At 48.7% G+C, this 14,955-nt stretch overlaps 1 protein-coding gene across 13 annotated transcripts in view; it reads right to left on the bottom strand.

Annotated features, from left to right (window-relative positions):
- The window catches only part of MTMR3 (myotubularin related protein 3), a 101,061-nt gene that overhangs the window by 44,716 nt on the left and 41,390 nt on the right, over positions 1-14,955 (bottom strand). For 8 of the 13 annotated variants that reach the window (XM_075917016.1, XM_075917017.1, XM_075917015.1 and 5 more), the window contains 3 exons: positions 11,939-12,055; positions 6,775-6,807; positions 2,948-3,030 (listed from right to left, as the gene is read on the bottom strand). In XM_075917016.1, coding sequence (XP_075773131.1) covers positions 2,948-3,030; positions 6,775-6,807; positions 11,939-12,055 — 233 coding nt within the window. The remainder of the gene's footprint in view (positions 1-2,947; positions 3,031-6,774; positions 6,808-11,938; positions 12,056-14,955) is intronic. The other 5 variants (XM_075917019.1, XM_075917021.1, XM_075917027.1 and 2 more) reach the window with 1 other exon arrangement.

Genomic DNA, 14,955 nt, shown 5'->3' with positions numbered 1-14,955 from the left:
ATGTTTCGGTTTAAGACTCTTAATCCGGTCCGATACAGGATAAATAATGTTTTCCCTCTGAACGATGCACTTCAAACCAAGGTGAACAAGTCCCCATGTCAGTAGTCCTACACCTCTCCACCCCCTCCAATGCTAAACCGTTTCTTCTCTTTACTAATATTTCGCCAGAGGGCAAGTATACACCATACTTATTTCATTCAAACTTTCCCTCTCCCTGCCCTCACAGTACAGCAACAGTAATGAAAGACGAATTAAGAGTACCCTGACCAAAAAACCCCAAAACCCACTCGTTTGCAAAATAACTTTCCATAATTACAAAACCAGCTTAGCATTTCCAAATGAATGCACTACAGCACAAGACTCGGGTGCAGGATGGGGAAAATAAGTGCCCAAACTGGTTCAGAAGTTTACAGTTAGAAACAGTTCCGACTCCAGAGGACGTAAATGACATTTCCCCTTACGTTTCGAACGTTCAGCCCACCCTGTCCTCGTCAAAATGCAATGGCCCGAAAAGCAGAGAGCAGTCTACATTTTCTGAGTGCGACGTGCCGGGCTGGAACTATTCCACTGCACAAAAAGTAATGCTTGCGAATGTTTAATTAAAAAAATATATATATTCCCTTGTCATTAACGTGTAGGAGCCAACAGTAATTTATCCTAATTTATGGCTCTGTGGATATGGGAAAGTCAGTGGATGTTATACCTTGACTTTAGCAAAGCTTTTGATACGGTCTCCCACAATATTCTTGCCAGCAAGTTAAGGGAATATGGATTGGATAAATGGACTGTAAGATGGACAGAAAGCTGGCTAGACGGTTGGGCCCAACAGAAAGCGATCAACGGCTCGGTGTCAGGTTGACGGGTCGGTTTCTAGCGGAATGCCCCAAAGATCTGTTCTTGGACTGGTTTTGTTCAACATCTTTATAAATGACGTGGATGAAGGGATGGATGGCACCCTCAGCAAGTTTGCAGATGACACTAAGCCAGAGGGAGAGGTAGATACGCTGGAGGGCAGGGATAGGGTACACGAGTGACCTAGACAGATTAGAGGACTTGGCCAAAAGAAATCTGATGAGGTTCAACAAGGACAAGTGTAAAATCCTGCACTTGGGACGGAAGAATCCCAAGAATTGTTACAGGCTGGGGACCGACTGGCTAAGTAGCAGTTCTGCAGAAAAGGACCTGGGGTTACAGTGGGTGAGAAGCTGGAGATGAATCAACAGGGCGCCCTTGTAGCCAAGAAGGCGAATGGCAGATTAGGGTGCATTAGGAGAAGCATTGCCAGCAGATCCAGAGAAGTGATTATTCCCATTTATTCGGCTCTTCTGAGGCCACACCTAGAGTACTGTGTCCGGTTCTGGGTCGTCTATTACAGAAAGGATGTGGACGCATCGGGTCCAGCAGAGGGCGACCAAAATAATTAGGGGGCTGGAGTGCATGACCTACGAGGAGAGGCTGGGTTTGTTTAGTCTGCAGAAGCGAAGAGTGAGGGGGGATTTGATAGCAGCCTTCAACTTCCTGAAGGGAAGTTCCAAAGAGGATCTGTTCTCGGTAGTGACGGATGCAGAACAAGGAGCAACGGGCTCAAGTTGCGGTGGGAGAGATCCAGTTTGGATATTATTCCAGTGTTTCACCACCCGGACAGGTAGGAAGTTTTTCCTAATGTCCAACCTAAACCTCCCTTGCTGCAGTTCAAGCCCATTGCTTCTTGTCCTGTCCTCAGAGGCCACAGAGAACAATTTTTCTCTCTCCTTGTAGTACCTTTTGAAAGCTGCTATCCTGTCCCCCTCCGTTTTCTCGTTTCCAAACGAAACAAGCCCAATTCTTTCAGTCTTCCCTCCTTGTAACACCTTTTGAAAGCTGCTATCCTGTCCCCCTCCGTTTTCTCGTTTCCAAACGAAACAAGCCCAATTCTTTCAGTCTTCCCTCCTTGTAACACCTTTGAAAGCTGCTATCCTGTCCCCCTCCGTTTTCTCGTTTCCAAACGAAACAAGCCCAATTCTTTCAGTCTTCCCTTCTTGTAACACCTTTTGAAAGCTGCTATCCTGTCCCCCTCCGTTTTCTCGTTTCCAAACGAAACAAGCCCAATTCTTTCAGTCTTCCCTTCTTGTAACACCTTTGAAAGCTGCTATCCTGTCCCCCTCCGTTTTCTCGTTTCCAAACGAAACAAGCCCAATTCTTTCAGTCTTCCCTTCTTGTAACACCTTTGAAAGCTGCTATCCTGTCCCCCTCCGTTTTCTCGTTTCCAAACGAAACAAGCCCAATTCTTTCAGTCTTCCCTCCTTGTAACACCTTTGAAAGCTGCTATCCTGTCCCCCTCCGTTTTCTCGTTTCCAAACGAAACAAGCCCAATTCTTTCAGTCTTCCCTCCTTTTGAAAGCTGCTATCCTGTCCCCCTCCGTTTTCTCGTTTCCAAACGAAACAAGCCCAATTCTTTCAGTCTTCCCTTCTTGTAACACCTTTGAAAGCTGCTATCCTGTCCCCCTCCGTTTTCTCGTTTCCAAACGAAACAAGCCCAATTCTTTCAGTCTTCCCTCCTTGTAACACCTTTGAAAGCTGCTATCCTGTCCCCCTCCGTTTTCTCGTTTCCAAACGAAACAAGCCCAATTCTTTCAGCCTTCCCTCCTAGCTCATGTTTTCTAGTCCGTTCATCAATTGTGTTGCTCTTCTCTGGACCGTCTCCAGTTTTTCCACCTCTTTCTTGAAAGGCGGTGCTCAGAACTGGACACAACACTCCAGCTGAGGCCTAATCTGCTATCTTCTTTCCGAAAATGTTCAAAGCACAGAAGGAATCTTTTGAAGAAAGTGCGTGTATAAAAGGGGGAATATTTCCCCCAGTATGGTGCAGCCAGCCGTAAGCTGAAGACGTGCAAGATTACCTTGCTTCGATGTCGTATTTTCCTAAAGGAAGCAACCTTTCCCCTCCTGCAAAGTAGCCTACACCTACCTGATCACTTTGCAGTCTTTGCAAGTCAAATGAAGCTGAAATATGTCTCGGCATTCAACGCTTTCTATAAGCTGCAACGGAACCTGGAATTGAAAAAGATTAAACGGCCTTAGTCCAAAATGCACTGGCACTGCAGTTTCTCAGCATGCTCTATAACAGCCTGTTGGAGAACACCAGCTGTAAATCGAACTAAATCAATAGTTCACATGCGGGGTATAGCTGTATGTGAGATTGCGCCTTGCTCCGTTGATTCGCAGCTGAGAATCCAGCTAGGACAGTGGTTCCCAAACTTGTTGGCATCACACCCCTTCTCCCTCCCCAAAAATAGAAGCAAAACTTGATGAGCCAAAAAAAAAAAAAAAAAAAAAAGACAGGCATGGCCCCTTTAATTCCTGGGACCACTGTTAAAAAAAAAAGATGCCAGTACTCCAGCAGAAAAGCAGAGCAGGCATTGCCCTTTTAAGGTGGCCATCTTGAAGTCTGCCTGGGATGCTCCATCCTCCCCCTGCCTGAGCTGCATGTGTTACGGCAGACACCCAAGCCAGAAAAAACAGAAAATACCTGAGAGTTCGCATGGTATTTTCTGAATTTTTTTACTGGATGGACTGTGCTCTTTCTTGGGAGGGGGATTAATGGGAGGGGCTGGGTCGCCTTGCTCCCCCCCCTGAAATTTCTGGGCACGCCCCCCCCCCCAGTTTGGGAACCTATGATCTAGGACGACGTAGTACTAGCTGAGACCACAGTTTACCTCATGGCAAAAACTAAGGGATAGGAAATAAATGTATGGTGCTAGTCTGGGTCTCAGGAGATGCCCTGCCCTGCCACAGACTTCCTGTGTGACCCTTGGGAAAGTCACTTTATCTCAGTGACTCGGCAACCCAGTTGTGAAATAAATACACAAAAAATTGCAAGGCATTCAGACGGCATCATGAGGGAACTCTAAAAGGTACCGTACCCAGATACACCATTTACATTGCTCCCGTATTTGCTTCTAAAATAATAAATCTCTTCCGATCGCTCTCCCATGGACTATAGTTAGCAAGGGAGGATTATGGCGAGCAATACATGAAGAGGTGGGGCTATTTTATGAGAAAACCCTGCTTCATTCGAACTCAGAGCCCTCCCTTTCTGCTCAGACAGCCTCGGTTCTAATTCTTTGGAAAACACTGCAAACCTGCACTATGTTTTATACCATTCCTACCTGTCCTGGTTAATATCCATTGATGGACCTCAACACCATGAATCTATCTAGCTCTTTTTTTAACCCTGTTCAAGTCCTAGTCTTCTCCGCATCCTCTGGCGAGGAGTTCCACAGGTTGACTGTGCAATGAGCGAAGAACAACTTTTTGTTTGATTTAAACCTGCTGCCTATGAATTTCATTGGGTGACTCCTAGTTCTTCTATTGGGGGAATAAGTCAATCACTTTTCCTTCTTCACTTTTTCCACACCACTCATGATTTTACAGACCTCTATCCTATCCCCTATTAGTCTCCTCTTTTCTAAATTCAAAAGCCCAAGTCTTTTTAATCTCTCTTCGTACGGGACCTGTTCCAAACCCCAAATCATTTTCTGAACCTTTTCCAACGCTAAGAGAGTTTTTTGAGATAAGGCGGCCACATCTGTACACAGTATTCAAGATGTGGGCGCCCCACGGTTTTAGGTAGAGGCAATGAGATATTTTCTGTCTTATTCTCCTCCTTCATCCCCAGAAAGTCTCTTCCCTTCACACAAGCCTTTTTTGCATGCTGAAGCACTCCACAAATCAAACTCCTTCAGGGCAGTTAGATACTCGTCAAAGAGCGATGTTATATTTGTAGGCAGCACATCATCCAACAGGAACAACCAAAATACGGCGGCAGGGAAGCAAGTTTTTCCAGAAGCACCCATGCATCGTTATCCACGGTCAACAAGGGCAAAGTATGGAGGTACTGCACCATTTCAGTCTCTCCCCTCTCTCCTGAAAGTAATGACCCCCCTTTCAAACGCTGCCAACGTTTTAGAACGCCAGAAAACATTAGCAACATGAACTAAAGGTTTTTAATTCCTGACGTGGCAACATAGGAGCTATGTGAGGGGAATACAAATTCCCCCATCCTACCCAATAGACATTGATGGACCTAACCTCAACGAATCTATCTAGCTCTTTTTTGAACCCTGTTCAAGTCCTAGCCTTTACCACATCCTGTGGCAAGGAGTTCCACAAGTTGGTTGTGGGCTGAGTGAAGAAAAACTTCCTTGGGTTTGTTTGAAGCCTGCTGCCTCTTCATTTCATTTGTTGACCCCTAGGTCTTACGTACACCAATACTGGGAGGGAACGGGAGGAATCTGAAAACAGCAACGGACTCAACTTTCAAGTAAAGGTAGAGGTGAGGGAAGGACCACCCTGAAACTCATGTGATAATTAAAACTACTTCACGGCTCTCACTTAGCCAGTATTACTACTTAGAATCATCAAACTGTAATCGGTAAACCGAGAGAGATGTTAATATGCCATCAAGTCCAGGCTCCTGTGCCAGGGGAGGACCTAGTAAACGTGCAATTTGGGCTTACAACCCTCTTGGGATAGGGATTCCAAAATCTCCCTTGGCAGTGTATTCCGGGAGTTAACTACCGTCACAATTAGAAAGTGGTTAACTTCTAACCGAAATCTCTCTTTGCTGGAGAGTAGGCCTATAACTTCTTGTCCTACGGCTAGTGGACATGGAGAAAAATTGATCGCGAGCCTCTTTTCAACAGCCCCGTTTTGGTTTCTTTTCTCCCGATTAAACGTGCAGGGTTTTGTTTTTTAATCTTTCCTCCTAAGGCAGGATATCTAAATCTTGTATTCGTTTTGTTGTTCTCCTCTGGACTCTCCAATTCATCTTTCCTAAAGTTTCCTTTGTGGTAGCCATCTCCTCAGCCTAGTCTAGAAAAGAAAGCTATTTGCAAGGGTTCAATTCAAGTCTGGGATTTCTCAAGACGAGTAAAATATTCATTCCCCTACGACGACAAACCAGCGAAAGGAAAAAATGCCTACAAAGAAACCGTTCCCGGCTGCCAAAGCTCCAGCCTTTCCTTAAGAAAACTCAATAATGAGGATTTAACCCGAGAACTCAAGTTTTGATGTGCAGTCAAATTGCCACTGTTGAATTTACTAATGACCCCTTGGAGGAATAGAAGTTAACACTTAGGGTGTGTCTAGACTACCGGGTTTTGTCGACAACAGTGGACTTTTGTCGACAAAACTATACCTGCGTCCACACTGCCTTTGAGTTATGTCGACATAACGTTGACAAAACTCAGTAGTTTTGGGGGGTGTCTAGACTACCGGGTTTTGTCGACAACAGTGGACTTTTGTCGACAAAACTATACCTGCGTCCACACTGCCTTTGAGTTATGTCGACATAACGTTGACAAAACTCAGCAGTTTTGTCGACGTATGTCAACCTCATTCTACGAGGAATAACGCCTTTTGTCGACAGAGTTCTGTCGATAGAAGGCATTATTGCATCTACACTGTCCTTTGCGTCCACACTGTTATGTCGAGAAAGCGGCTTGCTTTGTCGACAGAACTGGATGTCGTCTAGACGCTCTTTGTCGACAGAAGCTTTGTCGACAGTATGTCGACAAAGCCTCTGTCGACAAAAGCCTGTGGTCTAGACGTACCCCTAGTTTCGTCAGCTGATGGATGGTCTACGGGGCCTTCCCCCGCACCCTTTAAACACCACGGCTAAGCTGATCGACCCGTTTCTGCCGTGAAAGGACTCATGCATCCAGCCCTCTTCTCCGTTATTTCCTGCTCAAAGCACAAGGGCAGCGAGGGATCTAGAAGCGCTGTGCTACTTACTGAGATTTCGCACGCATCAGATTGACAGACAGTCTATGGAATTGTAAACAAACAAAAAAACAAGAATCAGATAAAAGGCAAAAGACCGGGTGGAGTGGGGCGCTTTTTTGACTGGATCCTATCTCCTCCGCACGGTTGCTCCTTGCAAAAGTCCGTGCACACTGCATGAATCTAGCTGGCTTTTTGCTAAGAGATCCTTCTTCTATAGGTATTTCTTTTCAGTGAGGCGGGACGGGCGTTCTCTCACTCAATCTACCAACATCTCACTTCGGAGAATGTTACTCACGTTGGAATGTCTGAGTCACAAGGCGGTGGCAACACAGACGATGGGTCTCAGCCCATCTGTGATAAGCGTCTCTCATCGCCTGATTCATCAATTTTATATGTATTCATTTTCTTTGATTGTATCCCTTTGGTATATACGGTTGTGCCAATTTTTTTCCACAATTTGATCTGTGGAAGTGGGTCTGGCTCACGAAAGCTCATCCCCTAATAAACCATCTTGTTCATCTTTAAAGTGCAGCATAGTCCTGTCTTTTGTTTCAGCTACACCAGACTAACACGACGACATCTCTATCGCTATTCTCATCTTCTCATGTATGGAGAAGGAAAGTCATATGGCTGATGGGCCCCATCGGTGAGTTGTGGGGGAGATATAACTGGGGAAGGTGGCCTGGGGAGAAGACGTCCCAGAGTCAAACAATGGGTACTAAGTGCTGGGAAGATTGTCCCTCAAGATGGTGGGGGACTTGTGCCCAGCTTCAAACTAAGGCGAAAGAAAGGAATTTGAAAAAGACTCTGAGGGTATGTCTACACTACCCCGCTAGTTCGAACTAGGAGGGTAATGTAGGCATACCGCACTTGCAAATGAAGCCCGGGATTTGAATTTCCCGGGCTTCATTTGCATAAGCGGGGAGCCGCCATTTTTAAAACCCCGCTGGTTCGAACCCCGTGCAGCGCGGCTACACGGGGCATGAACTAGGTAGTTCGGACTAGGCTTCCTAGTTCGAACTACCGTTACTCCTCATTTCACGGGTTTATTTTGTGTTAATACACCTGACCCCGCAAACGGGTGTTGACTGGAGACAATCCTCTGTAGAACTATTGAGGGGCTGAGTAAAGGGGAAACAGAGAGTGCTGCAGAACCACACTTGGCCAGCAGTTGGCGCTACAGGGCAGCCACACCCCCTGATGCATACTGAGCTGGGGGGGTCTTTTTACACCTGCCAACATCCACCTGCAGCTCTTCGTTTCGCCTAGCCTCTTTCTTATCTCCTGCAGGACGGATGAAGACCTGCATCTTCCACACCTGAACAGAAGAGAGATGCTTGTCACAGGTCGGACTGGGGCGGCAAGGGGGCAGTTTCCCGCTCAAAATTAAAAGAGAGCGTACAAAATGAGTAGCCCTCCACGTTACAAAAAGTCCTTTGCTGTAGGTAGCCAGATCTTGAACAAGCAAGTCCTGTTTTTTACAAAAGGGGGAAGTTAAATCTGAGATGAATCATTTGGGCATATAGATGGCATGTTTCCTGACCCCCTAACGAGGGCTCGGGCCCCGGGAGGAGGCTTCAGGCTGGGGTGGGAGACAGCGGTGGGGGGCTCTGGGATGGGGATGGTACAGGGAGGTGAGGTGCAGGAGAAGGTTTGGGGTGAGAGGCAGTCAGAGAGCAGAAGGAAGGAGGTTTGGGGTGAAGGCAGATGCTGCTCCCCGTCAACCCACTCTGCCCTGGTTCTCCACTGCTCCTGACCTGGATGCCGCAGCCATACCCAGTCCCTCGGTGGAGGCGTGGCCAGGTGGGTCTGCGCCCAAAGCCGTCCCCTCCGCTCCTATTGGCTCTGGTTCCTGGCCAATGCGATTTGCGGAGCTGGTGCTGATCACCCACCCGCCTTGGGGCCAGCCTGGCAAGCCAGCGTTCCCAGCTCCAGCTGTGTCCTTCACTTTTCTCGGCAAATCGTCTTTTTTTGTCACTGAAAAGACCTCCCCCTTCCAAAGGAAGAGCCTCCGGCTTCATTCTAGCCGGGTGGATAAAAATCCACGCTTCGTTCTTTAAATCGGATGTCGGCAGGGTTGCCAGGTGTCCGGCATTGACCCGGACAGTCTGGTATTTTCGCCTCTTCTCCGGTAAAATAATTCCGAAAATACCGGACACCTAAAACATCTGGTATTTTCTGATTTTTTCCTGGCCAGGAGGTGAAAATCCCAGGCAACCCCTAGTGCTTACTGGGGAGCTGTCCGGCCTGGCGCAGGGAGGCAAGATGGCAGATGGCCACCGGTTAGGGCTAAAAAGCCTCACAATGTGTTTCTTAAAGGGGCCACGCGCTTTTTTTTTTTTTTGGGGGCGCTTAACTCTCGGGATCCATTTTTTCCCGGGATTTTTTCTGAAACCATCCGGCAACCCTAAATGTTGGATTTTTTACAAATCAATCCATAAAGCGCCACGTTTCTCAATGTGTTTCTTAAAGGGGCCACGCCCTTTTTTTTTTTTTTTGCGCGCTTAACTCTCGGTCCATTTTTTCCCGGGATTTTTTCTGAAACCATCCGGCAACCCTAAATGTTGGATTTTTTACAAATCAATCCATAAAGCGCCACGTTTCTCAATGCGTGTCTTAAAGGGGCCACGCACTTTTTTTTTTTTTTTGTGCTTAACTCTCGGTCCATTTTTCCCCGGGGATTTTTTTTCTGAAACCATCTGGCAACCCTAGATGTTGGATTTTTTTACAAATCAATCCATAAAGCGCCACGTTTCTCAATGTGTTTCTTAAAGGGGCCACGCACTTTTTTTTTTTTTTTGTGCTTAACTCTCAGTCCATTTTTTCCCGGGATTTTTTCTGAAACCATCTGGCAACCCTAGATGTTGGATTTTTTTACAAATCGATCCATAAAGCGCCACGTTTCTCATTGACAAACAACCATCACAATTCAATCGCCTCGCTAACCTACTCCACTCACAATCTCACAACAAAAAACAGGACTGTGGAGCACTTTAAAGACTAACAAGATGGTTTAATAGGAGATGAGCTTTCGTGGGCCAGACCTATTAAGCCATCTTGTTAGTCTTTAAAGTGCTACACAGTCCTGTCTTTTTTGTCATCTGCACCAGACTAACCTGGCTACATTTCTACCACTAATCTCACAACAATGCATCGATGGCTCTAAGTCTGCCCCGCCTAATCACCAGCCCTTGCTTCCTGAACGTTCGGGACGTGCTGTTTCTGTTTCTCGGCTGACTGACGGGCGCAGAGACAGACACAGGCTGCGTCGGCTTGGTTTTGTTCTGTGTTTGTGTGGTAGTGGCCGTCGGCCAAGACATTGTCCAGAGTTAGCGAGACGAGAGAGATGAAAGGACGGAGGCAGCACGCAAAGGAACTTGGAAATGAAAAGGGAAGGCATTCTTCAGCACACACACCGCTGCCGGCATTCCCCCTCCATTTTGGCCCCAGAAAAAACAGAGTACATTTCATTTCCTATGGTCAGAACCTGGCCACGTCCCATACGGGTTTCAAAAACGGGTCCCTAAAAAGTCAGGCTCGTCAACAGGACTGGAAAAGTAGCTTGCGCCTCCCACCTCTGAGAGCCGGAGAAACTGAGAATTGGGCGTCTTAGTTTAGTACGGAGGCGGACAATCGTTTTTGAAGGAGACGGACAGATCATTTCACAAATTTCAGACGTGGCCGCAGGTGAAAGGGGCGGGGCCTCGGGCGGAGGGGCGGGGCCTTGGGCAGAGAGGGCGGGACCTCAGACGGAGGGGGCGGGCCACGTGGTGTGAAAAGACACCTCTATGTTTTTTACACAACCAAGTAATGGCATTTTAATAATAATTAACTGCATACCACATTATCCAAAATGATCGGGGAACAGGGGAGGGTAACAGCCTCAGCAGGCCCCCTCACCTAGGGCTCACGAGGCAATTCCAGGCCCCGCCCCCTAGCGCATTGCCTCGGAGCGGGGGAGGGGCACGAACCCTTCTAATGGCTTCCATTTTAGGGGCTCGCGTCTTCCCTGCGCCTTGCCTAGAGGCACGGCCCCTTCCGCTGTTTTCTATTTCAAGGGCTCTCGTGTTGCCGGCGGTGGCTTGGCGCGAGTGGGCGGGGCCTGGAACTGCCTCGCGGGCTGGATCAAAGCTGAGGTGCTTTCGCCCACCCCTGGTTTAGTACCTGAATATCAATTTGCCCTCTGTCACTGTCCTCACCCGCTTTATCCCCTGCAGGTGACCTAAAGACAATTTTCACTGTAGCCCTAATTCCGAGTTCCAATTTTGCAGCTGTCAAAATTGCTAGGCCCCCGTTCCGCCCTCCCCGACACGACGGGTCTTTCCAGCAAGCCGGGGTGGCTTTGACGCTGAGGGGAGTTTCCAGGCCCAGGCCAGGGGGACGTAGCTCCTAGTGACGAACCAGGGCCTTGCGTTCGCTCCCAGCTCAATGCCCTTTGCCAGGGCTATGGCTTCGCAGCCGCCCGCCCACCCGGCGGCAGTGCCAATCTCCCATGGCCCTGCTCCCGCCTCACCCACCCGGCCGGCAGAGGGTCCACATCGACCCGTGTGGAAGAAGCACCCCTTGGCGCCGCAGCTGCCCTGGCTTGCTGAAAGGGGCGGGACAACGGCCTGCCGTGTCGGAACGTTTGTCAACAAACTTCTAGAAAGTTCTGGCGTGTTCTTCCTCGTTCTGGGTTTTTCTAGACATGCCTCACATCTTCCAGTGCATTCCCAAATGTTCGCTGACAGACGGCGTGACAGACCCCTCTCCTTTTATAATAGTTTCGATTAGATTAATCCTGGTTACAGCTACAATTTTATTGGATTAAAAGTCAAGGGCGGGAGGCAGGTAATGAACCACCAATCGCAGAAACAGACACAGTAACGCATCGATACGGAAGTCGGCTACCCAGAGAAGGGGCTCAAGCCATGCCAGAGGAGACTGAGTTATGAGGATCTCCATGATGGACCCGTCGCCTTGCTCACGGTTATTATGACGATGCGTAACCACCAACCACGAACGGTGCTCCCTGTCCAAGGCAATATGCAAATACAGGGCAGCGGACAGCTCCCGCCACAAGTAGCTAACTAGACGAGCAGACACAGGGAGTGGAAGGGTTCGAACGCGTAAGCAGAGGGAACAATCCCAGCTCCATTCCGCGCACTGCGGGAGTCGGACGCGTGACACTTACGTTCACCACGGATTCCTTGAACTTGATGTGCAGTCGATAATTAGAAAGTGCAATAACGGCATCCTCGGCGCGTCCCACATACTCCGTGCTCTCGCCATGAAGCTCAGGGAAGGGGACCTTCAGAACGCAAGGAGAAAGACGACCGTTAGGAAACACGGGCTCCCAATGCCCGCTCCAGCTGCCCGCGCTCACGCTCTACGGGGGCTTTGGAACACTGCGTGGCACGTGAGATGTTTTTACGACTGGCAGGGAAAGCCAGGTACAGGTTTGTGCGTCCGTCCTGTCTAGCTTTATTGTAACACACACATAACTTGTCTCATAATGTTTTCTTTGGGGCTGAAAAAGAGCCATGCTTGGTGGCAGACCAAAGATCAGAATATAAGAACGGCCACACTGGGTCAGACCAAAGGTCCATCCAGCGCCGTAACCTATCTGCTGACAGCGGCCAATGCCAGGTGCCCCGGAGGGAGTGAACAGAACAGGGAACGATCAAGCGATTTCTCTCCTGCCATCTCCACCCTGTGACAGAGGCTAGGGACATCAACCCTACCCATCCTGGCTAATAGCCATTCATGGACTTTACTGCCATGAATTTATCTAGTTCTCTTCTAAACCCTGTTATAGTCGCAGTCTTCACAATCTCCTCAGGCAAGGAGTTCCACAGGCTGACTATCTCTGAAATAATATCTGTGGCAGTCGGACCCAAATCCTTCAAGATGTCTGAGTTACGGAAAAACGACAACCATGGGCCGTTCTGCTCCGACAGGAGATCATGTACAACAGTACTCACTGAAACAGCTCCCGGCGAATAGTCCGAGTCATGCCCGCTTACTTTAGGTCACAAACGTTCTGTTCTCGTTAGCCACGTAAGAGAAATCGTTCCTTCCTTCCCGAGGCACCACTGAATGTGCTGTTTGCTACGCTCCCGTTACTTTCATTTGTACACACCCAGCAGACAACAGGACTATCGCGCGTGCATCTAAGCTAAAGAACCTCTATGATTTGTGACAATGAGCAAAAAAACCCAACAACTCAGCTTAACTCTCAGCTCTGAGCTTGCGCTTAGAACGGCCAGCGAGAGAAAAGAACAGTTGTCCGAGGGCAACTGCGTTTCTCTACCACGTGCGTTGCACCTCTGCGGCCCATGGGGATAAGAAAGGCTCGGCCCCCAAAGCCTTCCCTCCAACCCCTGCCATCTGCTCTGGTGGAAAAGGCCCGGATCAGCGGAAGTCAATCCCCGCACGGCATCATAGAGCAATTTCCAATACAGAACAAAAGCCATTTAGATTGTCTTGGCGGGAGGTACGCTGACCTTTTGTCCACTCGGCAAGGCTCCGAAGTGGTCAAGAGTTCCTGAATGGATCTGTTGCCAAGAGACAGTCCTGGGCAAAATGCGGCCCAGGGGCTGCATCCGGCCCGCCAAGCCACTGGATCTGGCCCACAGAGGCAGGCTCCACTGATTGCCCCGCACATCGTGCAGAAACACGGCTGGCGGGCTTCCTTTCTGTTTCACAACTGGAGGGCAGCGGGTATGTCTCAGGAGCCGCCCTGCCCCCAGCACCATCCCATTGGCCAGTTTCTGGCCAGAAACCAGTCAATGGGAGCTGATTGTTTGAATAACAGGCAGCCACGAAGAACCAGGCCCCCTCTCCTCGGCTCAATTTTTCATTGAAGCACATGGCCAGGCAATGTTTTTAGCTCTGAAGACAGGCAGGCTGGTATGTCTACTGGCCACAGCCTGCCTCTGCTCCCCCAGCCTCTCCCTGCCCGAACCTTCTGCCCCCCCCCAATCAACATATCCAAACCCTCTATCCCCTTCTTGTACCCACACCTCCTCCCAGATCTGATACCCCAATCTCAATCCCCTCCTACCTTATGTCCCATCTCAAACTCCTGCACACCAGTCCCCTGCCCGAGGTCACAACTGCCTCCTTCACCCAAACTCCCTCCCAGACTCCAATCCCTCTCCTGCACCCCAGTCCCTTACTCCAAGCTCCCCTCTGGACTCAACCTCCATCCCTAACCCCGCACCTCCTCCATTAATACCATGGAAGAGTGCGGTCTTTAACCACTTTCCAAAATCTTGGAGTGGCCCCCCTGTCAAAAATTATTGCCCACCTCTGGGCAATAAAAATTATTGACCATCCAAGGGGGTGGGAGGGAAGTTTAGCTTTTCTTTGATTAGCACGAGGCAACGGAAAGAAATTCAGGTGAATAGCTGAGAGAGTGTCAGGCTCCGAAGCCAGCGTAGGAGTTGGATTTCACATCGGGAGCGGCGCTGGCTGGTTCTTCAAGTCTGTGTGACAACGTTGCCTAGATCAGGTCTGTCATTCTCATAAGAACTGCCAGGCGTTCTCTGAACGGCCATACTGGGTAAGACCAAAGGTCCATCCAGCCTAATACCCTGTCTGCCGACAGTGGCCAATGCCAGGTGTCCCAGAGGGAGTGAATCGAACAGGGAATGATCAAGCCATCTCTCTCCTGCCATCCATCTCCACCCTCTGACAAAGAGTCTAGGGACACCATTTCTTACCCATCCTGGCTAATAGCCATTGATGGACCTCCATGAATCTATCTGGCTCTTTTTTGAACCCTGTTAAAGTCCTATTCTTCACCACATCCTCTGGCAGGGAGTTCCACAGGTCGATTATGTGCTGAGTGAAGAAAAACTCCCTTTCGTGTGTTTTGAACCAGCCGCTTATTCATTTCATTTGGTGACCCTTAGTTCTTATACTGTGGGAATACGTAAATAATGTTTTCTTATTCATTTTTTCTACACCAGTCATGATTTTACAGACCTCTATCATATCCCCCCTTCGTCTCCACTTTTCTAAGCTGAAAGGTCCAAATCTTTTTAATCTCTCTTTGTATGGGACCCGTTTCAAACCCCTAATCATTTTAGTTGCCCTTTTCTGAACCCTTTCCAAGGCCAAAATATCTTTTTTGAGGTGAGGAGACCACATCTGTACACAGTATTCAAGATGTGGGCGTCCCATGGTTTTATACTGAGGCAATAA

This window comes from Pelodiscus sinensis, unplaced genomic scaffold, assembly GCF_049634645.1.
Source record: "Pelodiscus sinensis isolate JC-2024 unplaced genomic scaffold, ASM4963464v1 ctg67, whole genome shotgun sequence".
Classification (NCBI taxonomy): domain Eukaryota; kingdom Metazoa; phylum Chordata; order Testudines; family Trionychidae; genus Pelodiscus; species Pelodiscus sinensis.
Note: the sequence above shows the minus strand (reverse complement) of the source record. Positions and strands in the feature narration are given on the sequence as shown.